The 18,927-nt window shown below is 41.0% G+C and overlaps 2 protein-coding genes across 2 annotated transcripts; both read right to left on the bottom strand.

The window, feature by feature from the left end:
• Nucleotides 1-4,438: 4,438 nt before the first annotated feature.
• On the bottom strand, nt 4,439-12,124 carry LOC139467876 (uncharacterized). The gene is made up of 4 exons (XM_071249394.1): nt 11,866-12,124; nt 9,510-9,704; nt 8,941-9,258; nt 4,439-7,683 (listed from the first exon to the last, which is right to left on the bottom strand). The coding sequence occupies exons 1-4, from the start codon at nt 12,044-12,046 to the stop codon at nt 7,481-7,483; spliced, it is 897 nt and encodes a 298-aa protein (XP_071105495.1). The 5' UTR covers nt 12,047-12,124; the 3' UTR covers nt 4,439-7,480.
• An 888-nt stretch (nt 12,125-13,012) lies between these two features.
• On the bottom strand, nt 13,013-18,725 carry LOC139468859 (uncharacterized). Its single transcript, XM_071250993.1, has 4 exons — nt 18,456-18,725; nt 17,118-17,315; nt 16,616-16,882; nt 13,013-15,092 (listed from the first exon to the last, which is right to left on the bottom strand). The coding sequence occupies exons 1-4, from the start codon at nt 18,628-18,630 to the stop codon at nt 14,782-14,784; spliced, it is 951 nt and encodes a 316-aa protein (XP_071107094.1). The 5' UTR covers nt 18,631-18,725; the 3' UTR covers nt 13,013-14,781.
• Nucleotides 18,726-18,927: the final 202 nt, after the last annotated feature.

Here is an 18,927-nt window from a genome sequence, read left to right as displayed (position 1 = left end):
TCACCCCCCCTACCCTCGACTTCATCACAATGATAACCTTCTACGATCGTTTATACATCTGTTCCAGGGACTATCAGCTATTCAAATATGGTGTTCCCGGCCCATAACCGTTGAAATTACCTTTGAAATTGTTAAAAACATATATAATTCCAAATTCATGCGTTATCTTTCTTTTGTCCTTTCACGGAACGTCTTGTCATTGAGATTGTTTCAAAACGAGAATATTCATATTGTTTCATATGTTCACGTTCCTACGTATATGCACTGTAACCGCTAGCCGATATTTCTAGCATTAGAATTTAATAGGGCACGTTGACCCAGGCCAGAAGCGTGTTAGTGTGTCACTGTGTCATCACATGATCTTTCGTAATAGTTCCTATCTATTTATGGCTCTGATACACATACTGTTGGTGTATGGATAAACGTATGGCACGACATACCCGGCAGGTCATGGTGACCCGGGTCAGACAAGGTATCAGTGTGTCAGTGTGTCACCGGGTCAGTGTGTTAGCCGACACGCCCTACAACGTCATCTCGGAATCACAATGCCCTTATTTGTATAGAGCTTTGGTTTCTACCGGTTCATCACAGCATGAATAGGATCCGGGTTTGAAAATGCGACATTCATTTCAAATAAATCCCACACCTATACGATAATTGCTTACACAGTTTTATTATAAAGTATACAAAATTCCGACTTAAAATTACATTTTTGAATTTATTTTGAGCTGGGGAAATAGTCCAAGATAAATCCATACCTTGCTCCTCTTCTCAAGCGGGATTCTGCATATATTGATCCAAAATATTGTCCAGGTCAGATGACACCGACACCATGTGTGTACATATAGTAAATTACTTACAACAGACAGCTTGTCGTTTGTGTTCTCAACCACAGGCATGTCGTTTTCTTTTTTGATTATATTATTTGATTCAGACCGATCGCTCCCTCTGCGTATAAGAAAGGTTGGTTGGTTGGTTGGTTGTTTAACGCCGCACTCAGCAATATTCCAGCTATATGACGGCGGTATAAGAAAGGAGATAAGTAATACAAAACATAATATTGAGGTGTGAACGAATGAGAAGGGTTATACTCAGGATGTTACTAATATCACGGAGTGCCAGTTTACAGGTGGGGGGCGCCAAAAGTGTTGCAAGCCTTTGACGTTCGCCGGGAAAAGGCTCTGACAAACCAAGAATCACAGTCATGGCGAAAATGGTGAGGTGAGGTGAAATGGTGTTTAACGTCGCGTCCAAGATTATTGCACTTACTTTGCGACGCGCGCGCGCGTGTGTGTGGCTTCTTGTACTCGTCAGGACTGATGCTACAACACTGAGATACCATGCCTTAGTTTAACATGAATACCCCATTCAGACACGGTATACTGAGCCGACCAGTCCTCGTTTAAGGCCTTTAATGCCGAGCGTCTTTTTTTTCAACGTCTTTTGGTAGACGCGGCCGGGGTCGAACCCCGGACCTTCCGCTCTCCGGGCGGACGCCCTACCACTAGACCACGGAGGCAGTCTGGCGGAAATGGGATTCGAACCCAATGTCATGCCACCTGTGTTCAACTTTTGTTTGACATTATAGTGTCAGTACCAATGTATTGTATCTGTGTAGGTGGTTATGTAACACATCTTTATGTCGAAGTGTCGCTGCTGGGTGTGGGTGTGTGTGTGTCTCGGTTATATCACGACACTTTCATGTCAACTGTGTCTCGGTTATATCTGACACTTTCATGTCAACTGTGTCTCGGTTATATCACGACAGTTTCATGTCAACTGTCTCTCGGTTATATCAAGTCACTTTCATGTAAACTGTGTCTCGGTTATATCACGAAAGTTTCATGTCAACTGTGTCTCGGTTATATCTGAAACTTTCTTCTCAACTGTCTCTCGGTTATATCACGACACTGTAATGTTAACTGTATCTCTGTTATAGCACGACACTTTCATGTCAACTATGTCTCGGTTATATCTGACACTTTCATGTTAACTGTGTCTCGGTTATATCACAACACTTTCATGTCAACTGTGTCTCGGTTGTATCTGACACTTTAATGTCAACTGTGTCTCTGTTATATCACGACACTTTCATGTCAACTGTGTCTCGGTTATATCATGACACTTTCATGTCAACTGTGTCTCGGTTACATCGCGACACTTTCATGTCAACTGTCTCTCGGTTATATCACGACACTTTCATGTCAACTGTCTCTCAGTTATAGCACGACACTTTCATGTCAACTGTGTCTCGGTTATATCACGACACTTTCATCTCAACTGTGTCTCGGTTATATCTGACTCTTTCATCCCAGTTGTGTCTCGGTTAAATGACGACACTTTAATGTCAACTGTGTCTCGGTTACATCGCGACACTTTCATATCAAATGTCTCTCGGTTATATCACGACACTTTCATGTCAACTGTCTCTCGGTTATATCACGTCACTTTCATGTCAACTGTCTCTCGGTTATATCACGACACTTTCATGTCAACTGTCTCTCGGTTATATCACGACACTTTAATGTCAACTGTCTCTCGGTTATATCACGACACTTTCATGTCAACTGTCTCTTGGTTATATCACGACACTTTCATGTCAACTGTGTCTCGGTTCTATCTGACACTTTCATGTCAACTGTGTCTCGGTTATATCACGACACTTTCATGTCAACTGTGTCTCGGTTGTATCTGACACTTTCATCTCAACTGTGTCTCGGTTAAATCACGACACTTTAATGTCAACTGTGTCTCGGTTACATTGCGACACTTTCATGTCAACTGTCTCTCGGTTATATTACGACACGTTCATGTCAACTGTCTCTCAGTTATAGCACGACACTTTCATGTCAACTGTGTCTCGGTTATATCACGACACTTTCATGTCAACTGTGTCTCGGTTATATCTGACACTTTTATCTCAACTGTGTCTCGGTTAAATCACGACACTTTAATGTCAACTGTGTCTCGGTTACATCGCGACACTTTCATGTCAACTGTCTCTCAGTTATATCACGACACTTTCATGTCAACTGTCTCTCGGTTATATCGAGACACTTTCATGTCAACTGTCTCTCGGTTATATCACGACACTTCCATGTCAACTGTGTCTCGGTTATATCACGACACTTTCATGTCAACTGTCTCTCGGTTATATCACGACACTTTCATGTCAACTGTGTCTCGGTTATATCTGACACTTTCATCTCAACTGTGTCTCGGTTATATCGCGACACTTTCTTGTCAACTGTGTCTCGGTTATATCACGACACTTTCATGTCAACTGTGTCTCGGTTATATCTGACACTTTCATCTCAACTGTCTCTTGGTTATATCACGACACTTTCATGTCAACTGTGTCTCGGTTATATCTGACACTTTCATCTCAACTGTCACTTGGTAATATCACGACACTTTCATGTCAACTGTGTCTCGGTTACATCGCGACACTTTCATGTCAACTGTCTCTCGGTTATATCACGACACTTTCATGTCAACTGTCTCTCGGTTATATCGAGACACTTTCATGTCAACTGTCTCTCGGTTATATCACGACACTTCCATGTCAACTGTGTCTCGGTTATATCACGACATTTTCATGTCAACTGTGTCTCGGTTATATCACGACACTTTCATGTCAACTGTGTCTCGGTTATATCTGACACTTTCATCTCAACTGTGTCTCGGTTATATCGCGACACTTTCTTGTCAACTGTGTCTCGGTTATATCACGACACTTTCATGTCAACTGTGTCTCGGTTATATCTGACACTTTCATCTCAACTGTCTCTTGGTTACATCACGACACTTTCATGTCAACTGTGTCTCGGTTATATCTGACACTTTCATCTCAACTGTCTCTCGGTTATATCATGACACTGTAATGTTAACTGTATCTCAGTTATATCACGACACTTTAATGTCAGCTGTCTCTCAGTTATATCTGACACTTTCATCTCAACTGTGTCTCGGTTAAATCACGACACTTTAATGTCAACTGTGTCTCGGTTATATCTCACACTTTCATCTCAACTGTCACTTGGTAATATCACGACACTTTCATGTCAACTGTGTCTCGGTTATATCTGACACTTTCATCTCAACTGTCTCTCGGTTATATCACGACACTTTCATGTCAACTGTGTCTCTGTTATATCACGACTCTTTAATGTCAACTGTTTCTGTTATATCACGACACTTTCGTGTCAACTGTGTTTCGGTTATATCATGACACTGTCATGTTAACTGTATCTCTGTTATAGCACGACACCGTAATGTCAGCTGTGTCACGGTTATATCACGACTCTATTATATTATCTGTGTCTCAGTAATATCACGACAGTGTAAAATCAACTATGTCTGTGTTAAATCACGACACCCTCATGTCGACAAGTAGATTGTAAACATGATTGAGACAAACAAGCTTACATACCGAGTGAACAGTTTATTACTTGATATTACACGTGCACTGACAAAATAGTTTTGAACGGTTATTATATAATATAATATCTGGCTTCGGGTTTAATCTATACACAGCAATTACACTTTACACTTAATCATTTAATAAAATGTTAAGTTGATCTTCAGATCTGACAATTGCACCTGGTGCCGTGCCGCCTTGACACGCACGCCCCCATAAAAAACTTGCACATGGTTATAATAATAATACTGTATAACCAGGAATTTGATTTTTCAAACAAGGAATGTAAGTGACATGTAGTAATGTTATCGACCGTATCTCCCAATAACGCCTCAATGATGTTATATGATGGACGAGGCTATGTCATCTGATGGGATGCTTCCAATATTGTGATAACGGTGTTGTGACATTTGTCATAATAGCGTCACCTTTGTAACAGCCAGGTGGTAACAGACATCGCTTTCTCAATCCTAAGTTATACTCAGTGGAGAAACTATTTGGCTACTAAAATCACAGTGCTTTGAGAACAATTAATAAATACAACGCCAATGACATACAATATACCAGACACATGGCAAAACTGAACAGCCATCTTTAACAATATACATAATCGGGCTAATGTCCCTTAATATATTCAGTGTGCTATTTCATATTCTTAGTGATGTGTCTTTGACAATGATCCCGATCAACGTCCATACCAACGCACACGCAATCACACGCGCGCACAACACATACCTCACTAACACACCCACGTCCACACCAACACACACGCGCGCGCACGCATCCTGTTAATCATTTCACTGCTATTGTTCTATTTACTTTGTAGCAAACGGTAAACGCTGAAACACGCAAATACAAACGGTCTACAAAAATAAAAAATAAATAAATATGTAAGCAGAGTAGAAACATTGCATCAGCACCATATGAGATGTATAGGTATACATATGAGATGTATAGGTGTACATATGAGATGTATAGGTATAAGGTTCAAGCTCGTGGCAGTGGTAGAAGGGGCATGAGAGATGTATAGGTATACATATGAGATGTATAGGTATAAGGTTCAAGCTCGTGGCAGTGGTAGAAGGGGCATCAGAGATGTAAACTGTATACCCCTGGGTGCTGCAATACTAACATCGCCCGTCTTGTCGGGCTACTTCTATAGACAATACTCTACTGTCATTAACCTCCGTAATGATACTCCAGTATCCTTGAACCACTGTATATCTTCCTTTTACGTGTCGGGTCATGCCATCTTAATGCCCTGGGCCCCGTTCCCCAAAGCAATCTTAGCACTAAGGTGATCGTAAGTCCCATACTTTAACATAGGTTTACGATCATCGTAGCGCTAAGATCACTTTGAGGAACGGGGCCCAGTATGGGTATCACCGTGTCATTAAGGGACATCCTACATGTTTTTTTTCTGAATAACCCTGATATGAGAAGAACATCACAATTCAGTACACCACAAAATACGATTTCTTCGATCTCCTATCTCTAGTATCGCTTAACGTTCAATCTTTTGATACAGGCATGACTTGTTCCTGTGCAAATTCGAACATGATGTTCACAAATAATGCTGTGGTTTATGTAAAAAACAACGAGGAAAGTAATCGATATGATTCCGTGGAGGGTACACTCAAATGCCCTATTCATTCATTTAAACAGTGGAAAAAGTCTAAAATTGAGCATTTTGAATGTCAGTCAAGAGCGACGTTTTCTCGAAATACTAGATACAAAGCTCCAACATAATGTATGACAATGCACATTAATCTAAATCTAACTAAATCTTATTGAATAAATATCCATAGCATTTAGCTAATTAAGCTAAAAATACAACTTTATATAAAAAACAACTATACAGAACTGTTCGTGTAGACAGCAAACAAATGAGTGAAGGGACATACTGGTATACACCGTAGGGGGTAAACGAAATATGCCAGATGGATGTTTTAAGTGTTTTAACAAAACTCAAAACTTTAAAAAAAACATGCGTTTCGTTTTTGGTAAAAATGTCGATATGACGGTTGGGGTACTCTTAAAACAGACAAACAGGTAGCTTCTGACTGCCCTATATATAATGAAACACATTTGCAAAAATGATTATAGTTGTACAATAAGTACTTCGACCATACAATACACAAATACAAATATTCAATGGCAATAAGCTAAAAAGGTAAAATATGCAACATATACATATAGGTACATATATTTTAGAGACAGCAAACATTCAAGTGATGGGACAAATATACCACATTTGTTAAAAAGATAAGCTAGGTTTTCACAAAAATATTGGTTAATACGGTATTTGGTGAAGACGTCCAAATGAAAGTAGGGTAAAAGAACAACAAACAGACTGACCTATATACATATATCTAACTATGTGTAACTTCTCACGGGGCCGTCGGGTAGCCTAGTGGTTAAAGCGTTCGCTCGTCACGCCGAAGTCCCGGGTTCGATTCCCGACATGGGTGCAATGTGTGAAGCCCTTTTCTGGTGTCCCCCGCCGTGATGTTGCTGGAATATTGCTACTCACTCTCTATAACTTCTCACATTAATAATATAATCTCAATACCAATCTCAATGTTTTGTTGGTTTAAAACACACTTTACAATATTACAACTATAACACAGCGTTCTGTTAATAATTGAGTCTGGACCAGACAATCCAGTGACTGACATAATGAGCATTGATCTACGCAAATGGGAAACGATGACATGCATCAACCAAGTCAGGACCCTACCCGACCTGTCGGTGGCAACCGATCTTCACTGGGCCATTCTCGAAGATAGAAAATGAAATTACATTGATTTGAATCATAAAATGTGACTTCTAAAAGTGAATTTATTTTAGAAGTTGGACCCCTTTTCTCTGTGAATCCAAAAATCAATTTTACCCCAAATTAGCCTGAAAAAATAACTAATAGATCGGCGAATAAATTTTGGAGATTGTGGAATGATCAAATCTCTAGGGGGTAACCATGCATACCTTGTGTGTAGTTGACAGCACGTTTGACATGATACAAGGATGTTTCTGACCATATAGCTACATGACACATTGAAGCTAAAACACAAGCCGATCATCAACACAGCGTTTTGGTGCAGTAGATTGTGTGCCGGGGCCGTCCACCTCGGTATAAGGGATGCATATCTCGGGGTGGCCCATCTCCACCCCCAGGTCTACGGTGTGGTCTGATTGATGTCCACTTTCTGCACTCGGGAAGTTCTTTTCCTGGGCAATGGGACCACGTGGTGCAGTTAGTGGAGCTGAAGGACAATGGATATATAAAGCGTCAGTAATTGTTAGTTTTGCAAATTGATAATACGGTCTGTTCAAACTTACTGTTTTGAATAGAAGCAGAACAGTTGGTCTTCATGTGATAACATTCAAGGGAGACAACTTTCGGAGGTTCAACCCTTCTGCTTTTACAAAAGATATATTAACGCTTATGGACAGAGTTTTGTAAATACTATTGACCGGACTACAGTAACCCCACTACAGTATCTACCACTATGAAAACTACACTCTTAGTACAACTCTTAGGGCTGTTTCAACTCCTATCAATACTTCTACTACTCTACGACTATTACTCTTACTTCTTTCACTACTTTAACTATTACACTATCTACTACTGCTGATTAAACTACAACTGCAGCGACTATTGCTATGACTAGTGTTGGTTCTTTGCCATTGGATACCTTCAGTTCAGTGAAGAAAAAAAAATGCTGTTCAGTACTCTTCAAAAATCCCAAATCATTAAAAGGCCCCAGTTTACCACCAGACTGAGCTGCATAGCAAGTTTCATCCAGCAATATTCAACAGTTTTGGATGTCTGCTCCGGAAACGAGCACTACCTCGTTTCATGTCCAACCTGCCATCATGAAAAAAATTATCTAATAAAAAATGATCCCAAATCATCAAAAGCCATCACTGAATGATCCATATAGTTTCAAAAAGAAATATTTAACGTTTTCTTTAGTTCTGCTCTGTAAACGAAAAACGGACTGACGGATATGTTGATCGCGATATTCCCTCGTTTTTCAAACCGGGGGGAGGGGGCACGGGTGGCCCAGTCGTCTAAGACGCCGCGATTCGCTGTGCAGAGTTGCGTCCCTTGGGCACGCCAGAAACCTATGATTGTGGGTTCGAATCCCGGTTCGCCCAGATTATGTTTCTAGGTTTGTCAGCACCATACCCGTGCTCGTGGGTTTCACCGAAGTGGTAAACGTCTGAGACCTGCATTACTTCGGGCTTTCCTCCCACATTAAGCTGACACGCCGTGATATAACTGGAATAATGTTAAAACCAACTCACTCACTCACTCACTCAAACCGGGGGATAATAACTGCATTGACCACTGCTACTACTACTACTACTACTACTACTATACTACTACTACTACTACTACTACTAGTGATTCGACTACTGCTACTGCTACTGCTACTGCTACTAGAAATACAATTATTGCTACGACTGCTACTAAGACTTCTGCAACCACTGCTAATATTCATACGCAGACCTACTTCGAGAATTGATGAGATCGCCTTCCCCTTCCTGCGAGCAAGGTAGAGATGACTTCTGTTCTTCTGGCTGTGGGGTGGGGCGACACATCTTGGCCAGATACTTTGTCTTCCACAGCAGTACCGCAATACCCGCCAGAATGATCACAATTACAATCGTCACGACGCTAAATTTGAACTCGTCGCTTGAAGCCACACTGTGGTCCTGTTGCCGGGCATCAGGAAGCGTGCTGGTGTCTCTAGGCTCCACGGAGGTGCTGCGACGTAGAACATCAGTGCGTGGAGCTTCTGTTGTCACACGTTCCATACGGTTGAAGTACTCTGAAAGTTTCGTTTTAATTATTTCCATGATCATATGATCTATTTTATTTGACTTCTGATAACTGATCACAATGACGTCACATCATATCATCTCCTAAAGTATCCATATATCAGGAAACATTTTGAACACGATCTAAAAGAGACTAAGTAAATGAAACGAAAATCGATTTAGAAAATATCTATTTTAAGATTATTGAGTTTTCTCGAAAACATTATTTGTTGCTATTCAAATACATGTTAGATGAGTTTACTTGGGCACTTGTGTCGACATTGTTCCGTTGTACCCTGGATGCGGTGGTGGTCGCACAGCTGGTCGCAGGGCGTGCACTCCCCTACCCCGGGGTCGCAGTAGGAGAAGTCCAGGCATACGACGTTGATGCATTTCTGACCGAAAACATCAAGACGAACCCTAGTCAATCCCGAGGTATCAGACGCCGATGATGTCCCTGAAAATAAAATAATTGTGTACTCAGATTGACGGTTCCCTTATTTTCCTAGCGCAACACGCAGTTACTGAAAACAGGCATGCGCACAATATATTCCTTTATTTACCGAGAGTGCCATGAATATGTCAGGGGCGCAAAAATACTCATCCCGTGAAGATTCCGGGTTAGAATTGTTCTTCAGCAACCCATGCTTGTCGTAAGAGGCGACTAACGGGATCGGGTGGTCATGCTCGCTGATTTGGTTGATTCATGTCATCTTATCCCAATGGCGTAGATTAACGCTCATGATGTCAATCACTGGATTGTCTGGTCCAGACTCGATTATTTACAGAACGCCGTCAAAAAGCTGGTGTATTGCTGAGTGCGGCGTTTCACAACAAATAAAATAATAAACAAGCTAAGCAACTCTTGTCTGCAGACATTTGCGATGCGTCACATTTATGAATGATGTGTAGGCCATATCCTCATCTGATTTGCCCTTCTGTTTAATGCCTGCTAACTTCGTTTACACGTAAGCGGGATTTAAAGTGTCATGATGTAAACCTGTGGTCACTTAAAATAGTCCTCACTGACACCTATTACCACATCCCTGAACTTATATAACACATATACTTCAACAGAGATCAAGCTAATACTCTAAATAATCTGTTATTTGATACAAATAAACACAAACAAGTGTATTCAATTTTCCAACTTCACTTATGATCACGTCTGCATTCAAGTTAAAGGTGAGCGAGTGAGTGAGTGAGTATGGTTTTACGCCGCTTTTAGCAGTATTCCAACAATATCACGGCGGGGGACACCGGAAAATGGGCTTCACACATTGTACCCATGTGGGGAATCGAACCCGGGTCTTCGGCGTGACGAGCCAACGCTTCAACCACTAGGCTACCCGACCGCCCTCAACTTGAACGGGTGGTTGTACTAAGCCGCAGACCTCGGTTCTCTTCCCAAATGGGCGGTGGGGTAGCCTAGTGGTTAAAGCGTTCGCTTGTCACGCCGAAGGCCCGGGTTCGATTCCCCACATGGGTACAATGTGTGAAGCCCATTTCTGGTTTGATATCGCTGGAATATTGCTGAAATCTGCGCAAAAACATACTAACTCTCTCCCCAAATTGAATGCCCGCCCTTGCTGTTTTCTCTGTGATAATCCACAGTGACGTAATAAGCATCGCAACCAACGTGGCTAGTCTGTCTCGCTGTCCCTGAACCATATTAGTTTCCCTTCCGCCCATCCATTACTGTAATGATATTGTGTGAATGAAGCAAGTCTAAATTTTCCACAGATTCAATCGACCATCTCACAGGGGCTCCTTTTCAGTTTAAAATTAGTTGTTTGTTTCAATCAAAATTATGTTTTAAGAGACTTAACGTTCATGTACCCACTCAACCTTAACCTGCAATGTACGATAACATAATTTACACACAAACAGTTATTAAAACCATACATTCAATGTATACACGAAAACAAGCGCAGAAAACATACAAATTCCGATTTGAAGGTTATTTTTGTATCGATGTCACTATCATGATTTGTTTACATGATCACACTTGCAACTGCGTCGTAACCTAGAACAATAGCTTAATGCCTTTCTTCCGTCTAAACACCTTCGACAAATCGTATCACGCCACGTTGTAGTAGCGAAGGTCATTGGGTGCATTTCGATACCGAGGCTTGTGTCGAGTCATGTGAGTTGTTTACATCAGGGAATGTTTGGTATTTCCACTACAGTAAACAATCAGTACGTTCGCCTGACACAATGATTCTTTTTCACAGTGTTTTCATTTTTTCACTCAATGAAATATCAATCCCTTAATCGTGAATAAGCGATTGATCATATAATGTGAGTAAAATAGTTTGGTTAATTATTATCTCACAATCGTCGATAAAGCTGTCATTGAATGGAATCTATAAATCACATTACCGAAACATAACCAGTTACCATAGCAATCGATTACCAACACACCAGCGTAGTCGCGAAAAAAATTGGCACCGTGCCAGACGATGATGGCGGGGATTTCGTCATGTATGACATACCTAAACAGGTCAACTTCCTTCGCCAGTGTTACTGGAATGGCACCAGGCCAAGGTCAATCATGAATGTGAACAATAAAACGTCAAATGGCGTAGTAATTGGGGAATAATGACAAACTGACTCACCCAGACACCGACTGAAACAATCCGATCCACGTGCGAGGGCGCAGACATCAACACAAGATACACACTTCCGTGCATGGTTACTCCAAATACTATCAACTGGACATTCCGCAATAACCGAGGACAGTTGTACGATGAGATAACACAAGATCAAGCAGACCCTGTGAAGATATCTGACGTCCATGCTCAATACATACGCTGTGTTCTGTTCCGAACGCTGTTTGACAGTTGTGATAAGCACGTAAACACGAGTGATCTGAACTTGAATGGGAGTCATATGCTTGAAACCACGTGGTGTACTACGTAAACATCCACTCAATCGTGGCGGGCCGTTCAAATTATCTTTGGATATAACTGATTATGTTGATCAGGATATAAACTGCCGACTAAAGGTAGTATACACGTGAATTTTTTTTTCAACAAAATCACAAACGTTATAAAATCGTTATAAAATCGTCTGGAAACAGTCGCCGAAACACTGCAAACTTAAGGTCCTTAACACTACTATGATACTTGTTGTTGTTGGTGGTGGTGGTTTGTTGTTTAACGCCGCACTCAGCAATATTCCAGCTATATGACGGCGGTCTGTAAATAATCGAGCCTGGACCAGACATCCCAGTGATTGATATCATGAGCATCGATCCACGCAATTGGGATCGATGATATGCTTCAACCAAGTCAGCGAGCCTGACCACTTGATCCCGTTAGTCGCCTCTTACGACAAGCATAGTCACAGGGCCACGGATAGCCACACTATACTGACTGTACTGATTACATTAGGAGGTGTCCTCCCTTCTCTTTTTTTAATGTAATCAGTACAGTCAGTATAGTGTGGCTATCCGTGGCCCTGTGAGCATAGTCGCCTTTTACTGCAAGCATGGGTAGTGGAAGACCTATTCTTCCCCGGATCTTCACGGGTCTACAATGATACCACATCACAATCGAATAATCAATTCGTATTTGTTGCATTTTTAGAAAGTGTATACTTTCTTTTCCCCTGCAGTTAATATTGATCCCCTGACTTAATCCGCTGTTTTACAGAAATACTACTGATGGCAAGTTTTTTCTGGCACGTTTATCTTGTTTTGATCAAAAATGAAATTAAGAAAAACAACGAAATGAACAAAATATTTTTTTAATAAATGTTCGTCTTACATGATTGTAACAGTATTGAATTCAATTAAAAATGTTAACAGGTGTAAATTGTAAGCACGATACAAGAATAATGAATAACATGATAATGAATGACTGTACATTGCTATATGCATGCGTCAATATTTGTATTGTGCAAATGAACAAACATCACAAATGTACTTTTTAAGTCAGCATACAGAAGAGTTATCACGAGTATTTAAAAAGTACATTTGTAAATGTCAACTGAATCTTTGTTAATAGAATGTCTGAGACAAAGAGCCATTGCAGACGTAGCCACACAGACGCTGTAGTGTTTGTTTGTTTGTTGTTTAACGCCGCAATCAGCAATAGTCCAGCTATATGACGGCTGTCTGTAAATAATCGAGTCTGGACCAATCTCAATGTTTTGTTGGTTTAAAACACACTTTACAATGTTACAACTATAACACAGAGTTCTGATAATAATCGAGACTGGACCAGACAATCCAGTGATTGATATCATGAGCATCGATCTACGCAATTGGTATACGATGACATGCATCAACCAAGTCAGCGAGCCTGACCACCCGATCCCGTTTGTCGCCTCTTACGACAAGCACAGTCGCCTTTAACGGCAAGTATTGGTTGCTGAAGACTTATTCTACCGCTATAAAATCCGTTCTGTATTATAGATGTGTTTCAGGCCACTGATTACTGATCCTTAAGTAAATAGCCGTAGAACACGTATTGGCAGAAAATATTAATCGGCAGTGATGAGATGCACACTGGCACACAACTATTGCCACAAAGGAGGTTATTTAATGCGACAATAACACACAATATGCCATGATATGGTTGCAATATTACTTAATGCGGAATAACACCCAACTCACTCACTCACTCTCCAAACATAGGATGAATAGATTTTTAACAAAACAATGTGTAGGTATATAGGATATGTATAACGTAGATATGAGAGAGTATCCACTATTCAGCTGATATGCTTGTCCTAGCTAACGTACAGAATGTAGAATATTATAAGAACATTATCATCCATAAACGGTAATGAGTTAATTACATGCATGCTTTCGAATAAAACTAACTTCACATTTAATGTAATGCCATCACGTTAAAAATAACAAGTCGTGATCTATTTAACCATCAACACCTCGTTCGCAAACATGACATTCGCTGAAGCGTGTGCATCTGCACATCATAATGCCTATCTATATCTCAAGCAGATCATTGCATAGCTTATCAAATAAGGGAAAGTTACAAGTGCGCATGAGAAAGCTCAACTCAATTCAAGATATATACATTAAACATGTGGTTGACATCTTTCAAATCACTCAAAGAAAGACTTAGTGTCATATCTGGCCATTGAGTATCATTCCTGTGGCAGTTGTTTGTTTGTTGTTTAACTAAAATGTATATTGTCAACAATAATTCAAGAAGTGTCTAGAAAACGTTTCAGTTTCATGTAGTTTAACGCCGCACTCAGCAATATTCCAGCTTTATGACGGCGGTCGGTAAATAATCGAGTCTGGACCACATAATCCATGATTGACATCATGAGCATCGATCCACGCAATAGGGATACGATGACATGCATCAACCAAGTCAGCGAGTCTGAAAACCCAATCCCGTTAGTCGCCTCTTACGACAAGCATGGGTTGCTGAAGACCTATTCTACTCCGGATCTTCACGGGTCCTGTGTTAGTTGTACTTTGATCGCTACTCGTTTTCCGTTAGATTTCATGACTGACGGCCCTGTGATTTCCTTGGTACACCCACGAGTGTGTTTTATCAGTGCTCAGCAGCATCAACAACTTTGGGGATTGTCGAGTGACTGGTGTAGGTTGTCAGATTGGTGTCATCAGTGGAATAGGTTTGCTTGGGGGTGGTCGAGTGGTTGGAGAAGGATGTCAGAGTGGTGTGATCCGAGGAATAGGTTTCCTTGGGGGTGGTAGCGTGGCTTGTGAGGGGTTCATCCAACACTGCATACCGTAGGTCAATCTCAGCAAACTTCTCAATGTACGGATACCTGTCTGCTGTATTCTCATGATGAGCTTCGGTCTCCGGCTGACATATTGGTCCAAGGGAGTGGGTTAAAGGGGCTGAAATTAACAAAGGAACAGTTGTCAAGATGGAGAATACAATAACAATGTTAATTATATATGTGAACATCGAGTATATTTAAATACCATTAAAACATGAGCTTATGAATAATCAGTATCAGGTTTGTTTGATGGTTTGTGTTTGACCTGTGGTCCTCTCGATAACAAACACCCTCGGAGTTAGTAAATACATGTATAGGAATCCATTGTCTTTACATAGCTACACTGAACCCGTGAAGATTCCGGGGTAAAATAGGTCTTCAGCAACCCATGCTTGCTGTAAAAGGTGACTATGCTTGTCGTAAAAGGCAACTAACGGGATCGGGTGGTCAGGCTCGCTGACTTGGTTTAAGCATATCATCGATCCCAATTGGTGGATCGATGCTCATGATATCAATCACTGGATTGTCTGGTCCAGACTCGATTATTTAGAGACCGCCGTCATATAGCTGGAATATTGCTGAGTGCGGCGTTAAACAACAAACAAAACAAACAAACATAGCTACACTGCCGAGCAAAAATTATACACACTCATTTTTTGATGATGGCTAAACATGAAACAAACAAGAAATGGTAAATCGATGCTGATTTGATACGGTTATCATAGGCGATATTACATGCATCACATCAATGAGTATCTCACAGCAGGTCAGCCGAGTAACGTTTTGATAACGTTTGTAAGTTTTGTTCAAATTCAGTTTTCAAGTGTATACTTTCTTGTGCCCGCAGTTTATACTCTTGTCATGACAAAGATCAGGAAGAAAAAACAAAGTAGAAAATTCGAGGTACGATAATTACCATGGGCGTTCGATAGATGCAGCAACTTACATTTCCTTGTCAATTTTATTGAACGATCACTGAGGCAACCTATGAGGATTTGGCCTACACATCATTCATAAATGTGACGCATCGCAAATGTCTGTAGAGTTGCTTTGCTTGTTTGTTTTTTTATTTGTTGTTTAACGCCGCACTCAGCAATATTCCAGCTATATGACGGCGGTCAGTAAATAATCTGGACCAGACAATCCAGTGATTGACATCATGAGCATCGATCTACGCAATTGACATGCATCAACCAAGTCAGTGAGCCTGACCACCCGATTCCGTTAATCGCCTCTTACGACAAGCATAGTCGCCATTTACGGCAAGCATGGGATGCTGGTGCATTATGGCAGGCAGTGAGTGAGTTTGCTTTAATCAAAAGCGACACAACCATTTATATAATCCTAAGGAATCTTTGATAAAAGCAGAGCCCGTTATACGATTCCGACTGTATCTTAAGCATGTTTGAGCATAACTAGCACAAATCGATCTTAGCGCTAAGATGATCTTAACTCCCATACTTTAACATAGGCAATAGTCTTAGCGCTAAGATCGTTTTGTGCAAGTGGGCCCTGGTCTTACACTCGCTCTGGGTTTGGTGCTGGCAAGTCTTGAAACATAATCATGACGAATCTGGGATTCGAACCCAGGATCATAGGTTTCTGTCCTCCCCCAAGGGTGTCAGAAATAGTGCTACTCACTTTTGGAATTGGTGAACTCGCAGATACCCTCTTCCTCAGAGCAGGGTACAGAGGTTTTCTCCTCCTCGGTGGCACACAGACTCTCCAGGAACTGCCAAATTTGATTCCGCTTCCAAACAATTATTCCAACAGACAGAGCTAACACTAACAGCAAACTGATTAATATTACAGTTAAGGTAGCGTCTGCTTTGGAATCGTCAGAACTAATATCCGTTGTTGATCTTTCCTCTTTTGAACTGGTCGTAGCTTCCATCCTTGCATAGTAATCTGTTAAAAACAACCCGCAATAAACTTTATAATCATTTAAAGAAATAAAAACTAAGGCGGCTATAGTAGTGGATTAAAGTTCCAATATTCTCTTCATAGAATACAAGTATATCGCATGAAGCCACCATCAATGACACCCAGCCTCATTATCCATGAATTATGAAAAAAAAGATTAATATGCAATTTTTCTTAAAAAAATACACATGGAATATTAGATGCCATAACGAAATCCTACCAGGACATTTCTCCATGCAACGTTGTGTAGTTCCTTGGTAGTCGTGGTGATCGCACAAGTGGTCACACGGTGTACATCGGTGGATAGCGTTGTCGTAGTAGTAGAAGTCTTCACAGTCGCCATCATCGCGTTTATATCTGCCGCGTCCACTTCGACGTACGCGCTGGGACTTCTGGCGTGATCCGACAACATCTTTCTCTGGAAAGGAAATATAATTAATGAACTAACGAACGAACGAACGAACGACGGAACGAACGAATGCTTAAGAAGAATATTCAGTGCTGTGAGTATATGAAGGTCAAATAGATGTCGTGTTTTCCCTTAGATTCACGAATCAGTTCGCTGACAAAATATGTACTCTCAATGGCCCCTCTCAATACATTCATTGTACTGTATTGAAGCATAATATATCAAACCACAAATTGTAAAGATGGCAAACAGAGGAGAATTAGTTACAAGCTTATCAATAGTCTGCAGACATTCTTACAATGTATGTGTACTGTCTTTACCATTGCAAACACCTGGACACGCACTGAAGACACGTATGCGCTATTATTAGACGCGGAAGTTTTATGACCCCGAGGGCAATACCGCATCATTATACAAGTACAGTTCCATGTACTTTACACCCAGGATGTTGTGTGAGAACGATACTCATTGTTTTGTATGTTGCCAGTGTATTGACAGTGACATGGGTAGGGTTTTTGTCACATTACATGGGAATCTATTGGAACGATAACACATCACGGGTTGTTTTTCAAAATGTTTTGTTTGTTTGTTGTTTAACGCTGCACTAAGCAATATTACAGTTATATGACCCCGGTCTGTAAATAATTGAGTCTGGGGTAAACAAGCCAGTGATTGATACCATGAGCATCGATCGACGCATTTGGGATACGATGAATACGATCAACTCGGTCAGGGAGCCTGACTACCCGATCCCGTTAGTCGCCCCTTACGACAAGCAAAGGTTGCTGAAGACCTTTTCTAACCTGGATCTTCACGGGTATTTTTTAAATGTAAGAAAGGAAAAAGGAATAACTACGTGCATATTTCTTATGATTATGGAAAGGATTTATGGCTTATATTTGAATATACACCAACAGAAACCTTAAACTATCATATAGATATCCATTCAAATAGATGGGTCGAGTTAAAATGTATACATTATTTGTTCCTTTCCATAGTATGAATATATACCACAAGGAAATGAACGTGTTCTCATGACAACATCATAACAATTAATTCACAGATGTCCAATTAGCCAATCATGTAATACATGTCCAACATATCACAACGACGCCAAAATAAGTGAAAAGTTAAAAGACTTGTACTCACTCCAACATTCCCCTGGACAGGTGCGTTTATCCGTATGTCCACACAGGTGCTTACAGGGAACACACCCGTGCAGGTCAGCCCTCCACACAGACGTGTCAGGACACTGCCTCGGCGGCACAGACACTACATGACCAACCACATACAGTAGAAGTAGTACAACAACTTTTATATCCATACATTAATTGCCCGGTCACACTTGGGAAAGAGTTACGTGCGTTATACTACAGCCATCAATAGCACGAGTGACGAATGACTCCGTGTGGCGCTCACTTCTGGCCGTTGTATGAATGAACAGTGGATCACATGACCCGGCAGTGTAGCTAGCTGTACGGCGCATTGATCTGATACACAGACGTGTGGGTGTCTGGCTGGTGTATAGCCTCGGCGGTATCGCGTACTGTGTACGATGACATGCATCAACTGGGCCAGCGAGCCCGAGCACCCGATCCCGTTAGTCGCCTCTTAACATTAA

This window comes from Haliotis cracherodii, unplaced genomic scaffold, assembly GCF_022045235.1.
Source record: "Haliotis cracherodii isolate W230 unplaced genomic scaffold, xgHalCrac1.p SCAF_2, whole genome shotgun sequence".
Taxonomy (NCBI): Eukaryota; Metazoa; Mollusca; class Gastropoda; order Lepetellida; family Haliotidae; genus Haliotis; species Haliotis cracherodii.
Note: the sequence above shows the minus strand (reverse complement) of the source record. Positions and strands in the feature narration are given on the sequence as shown.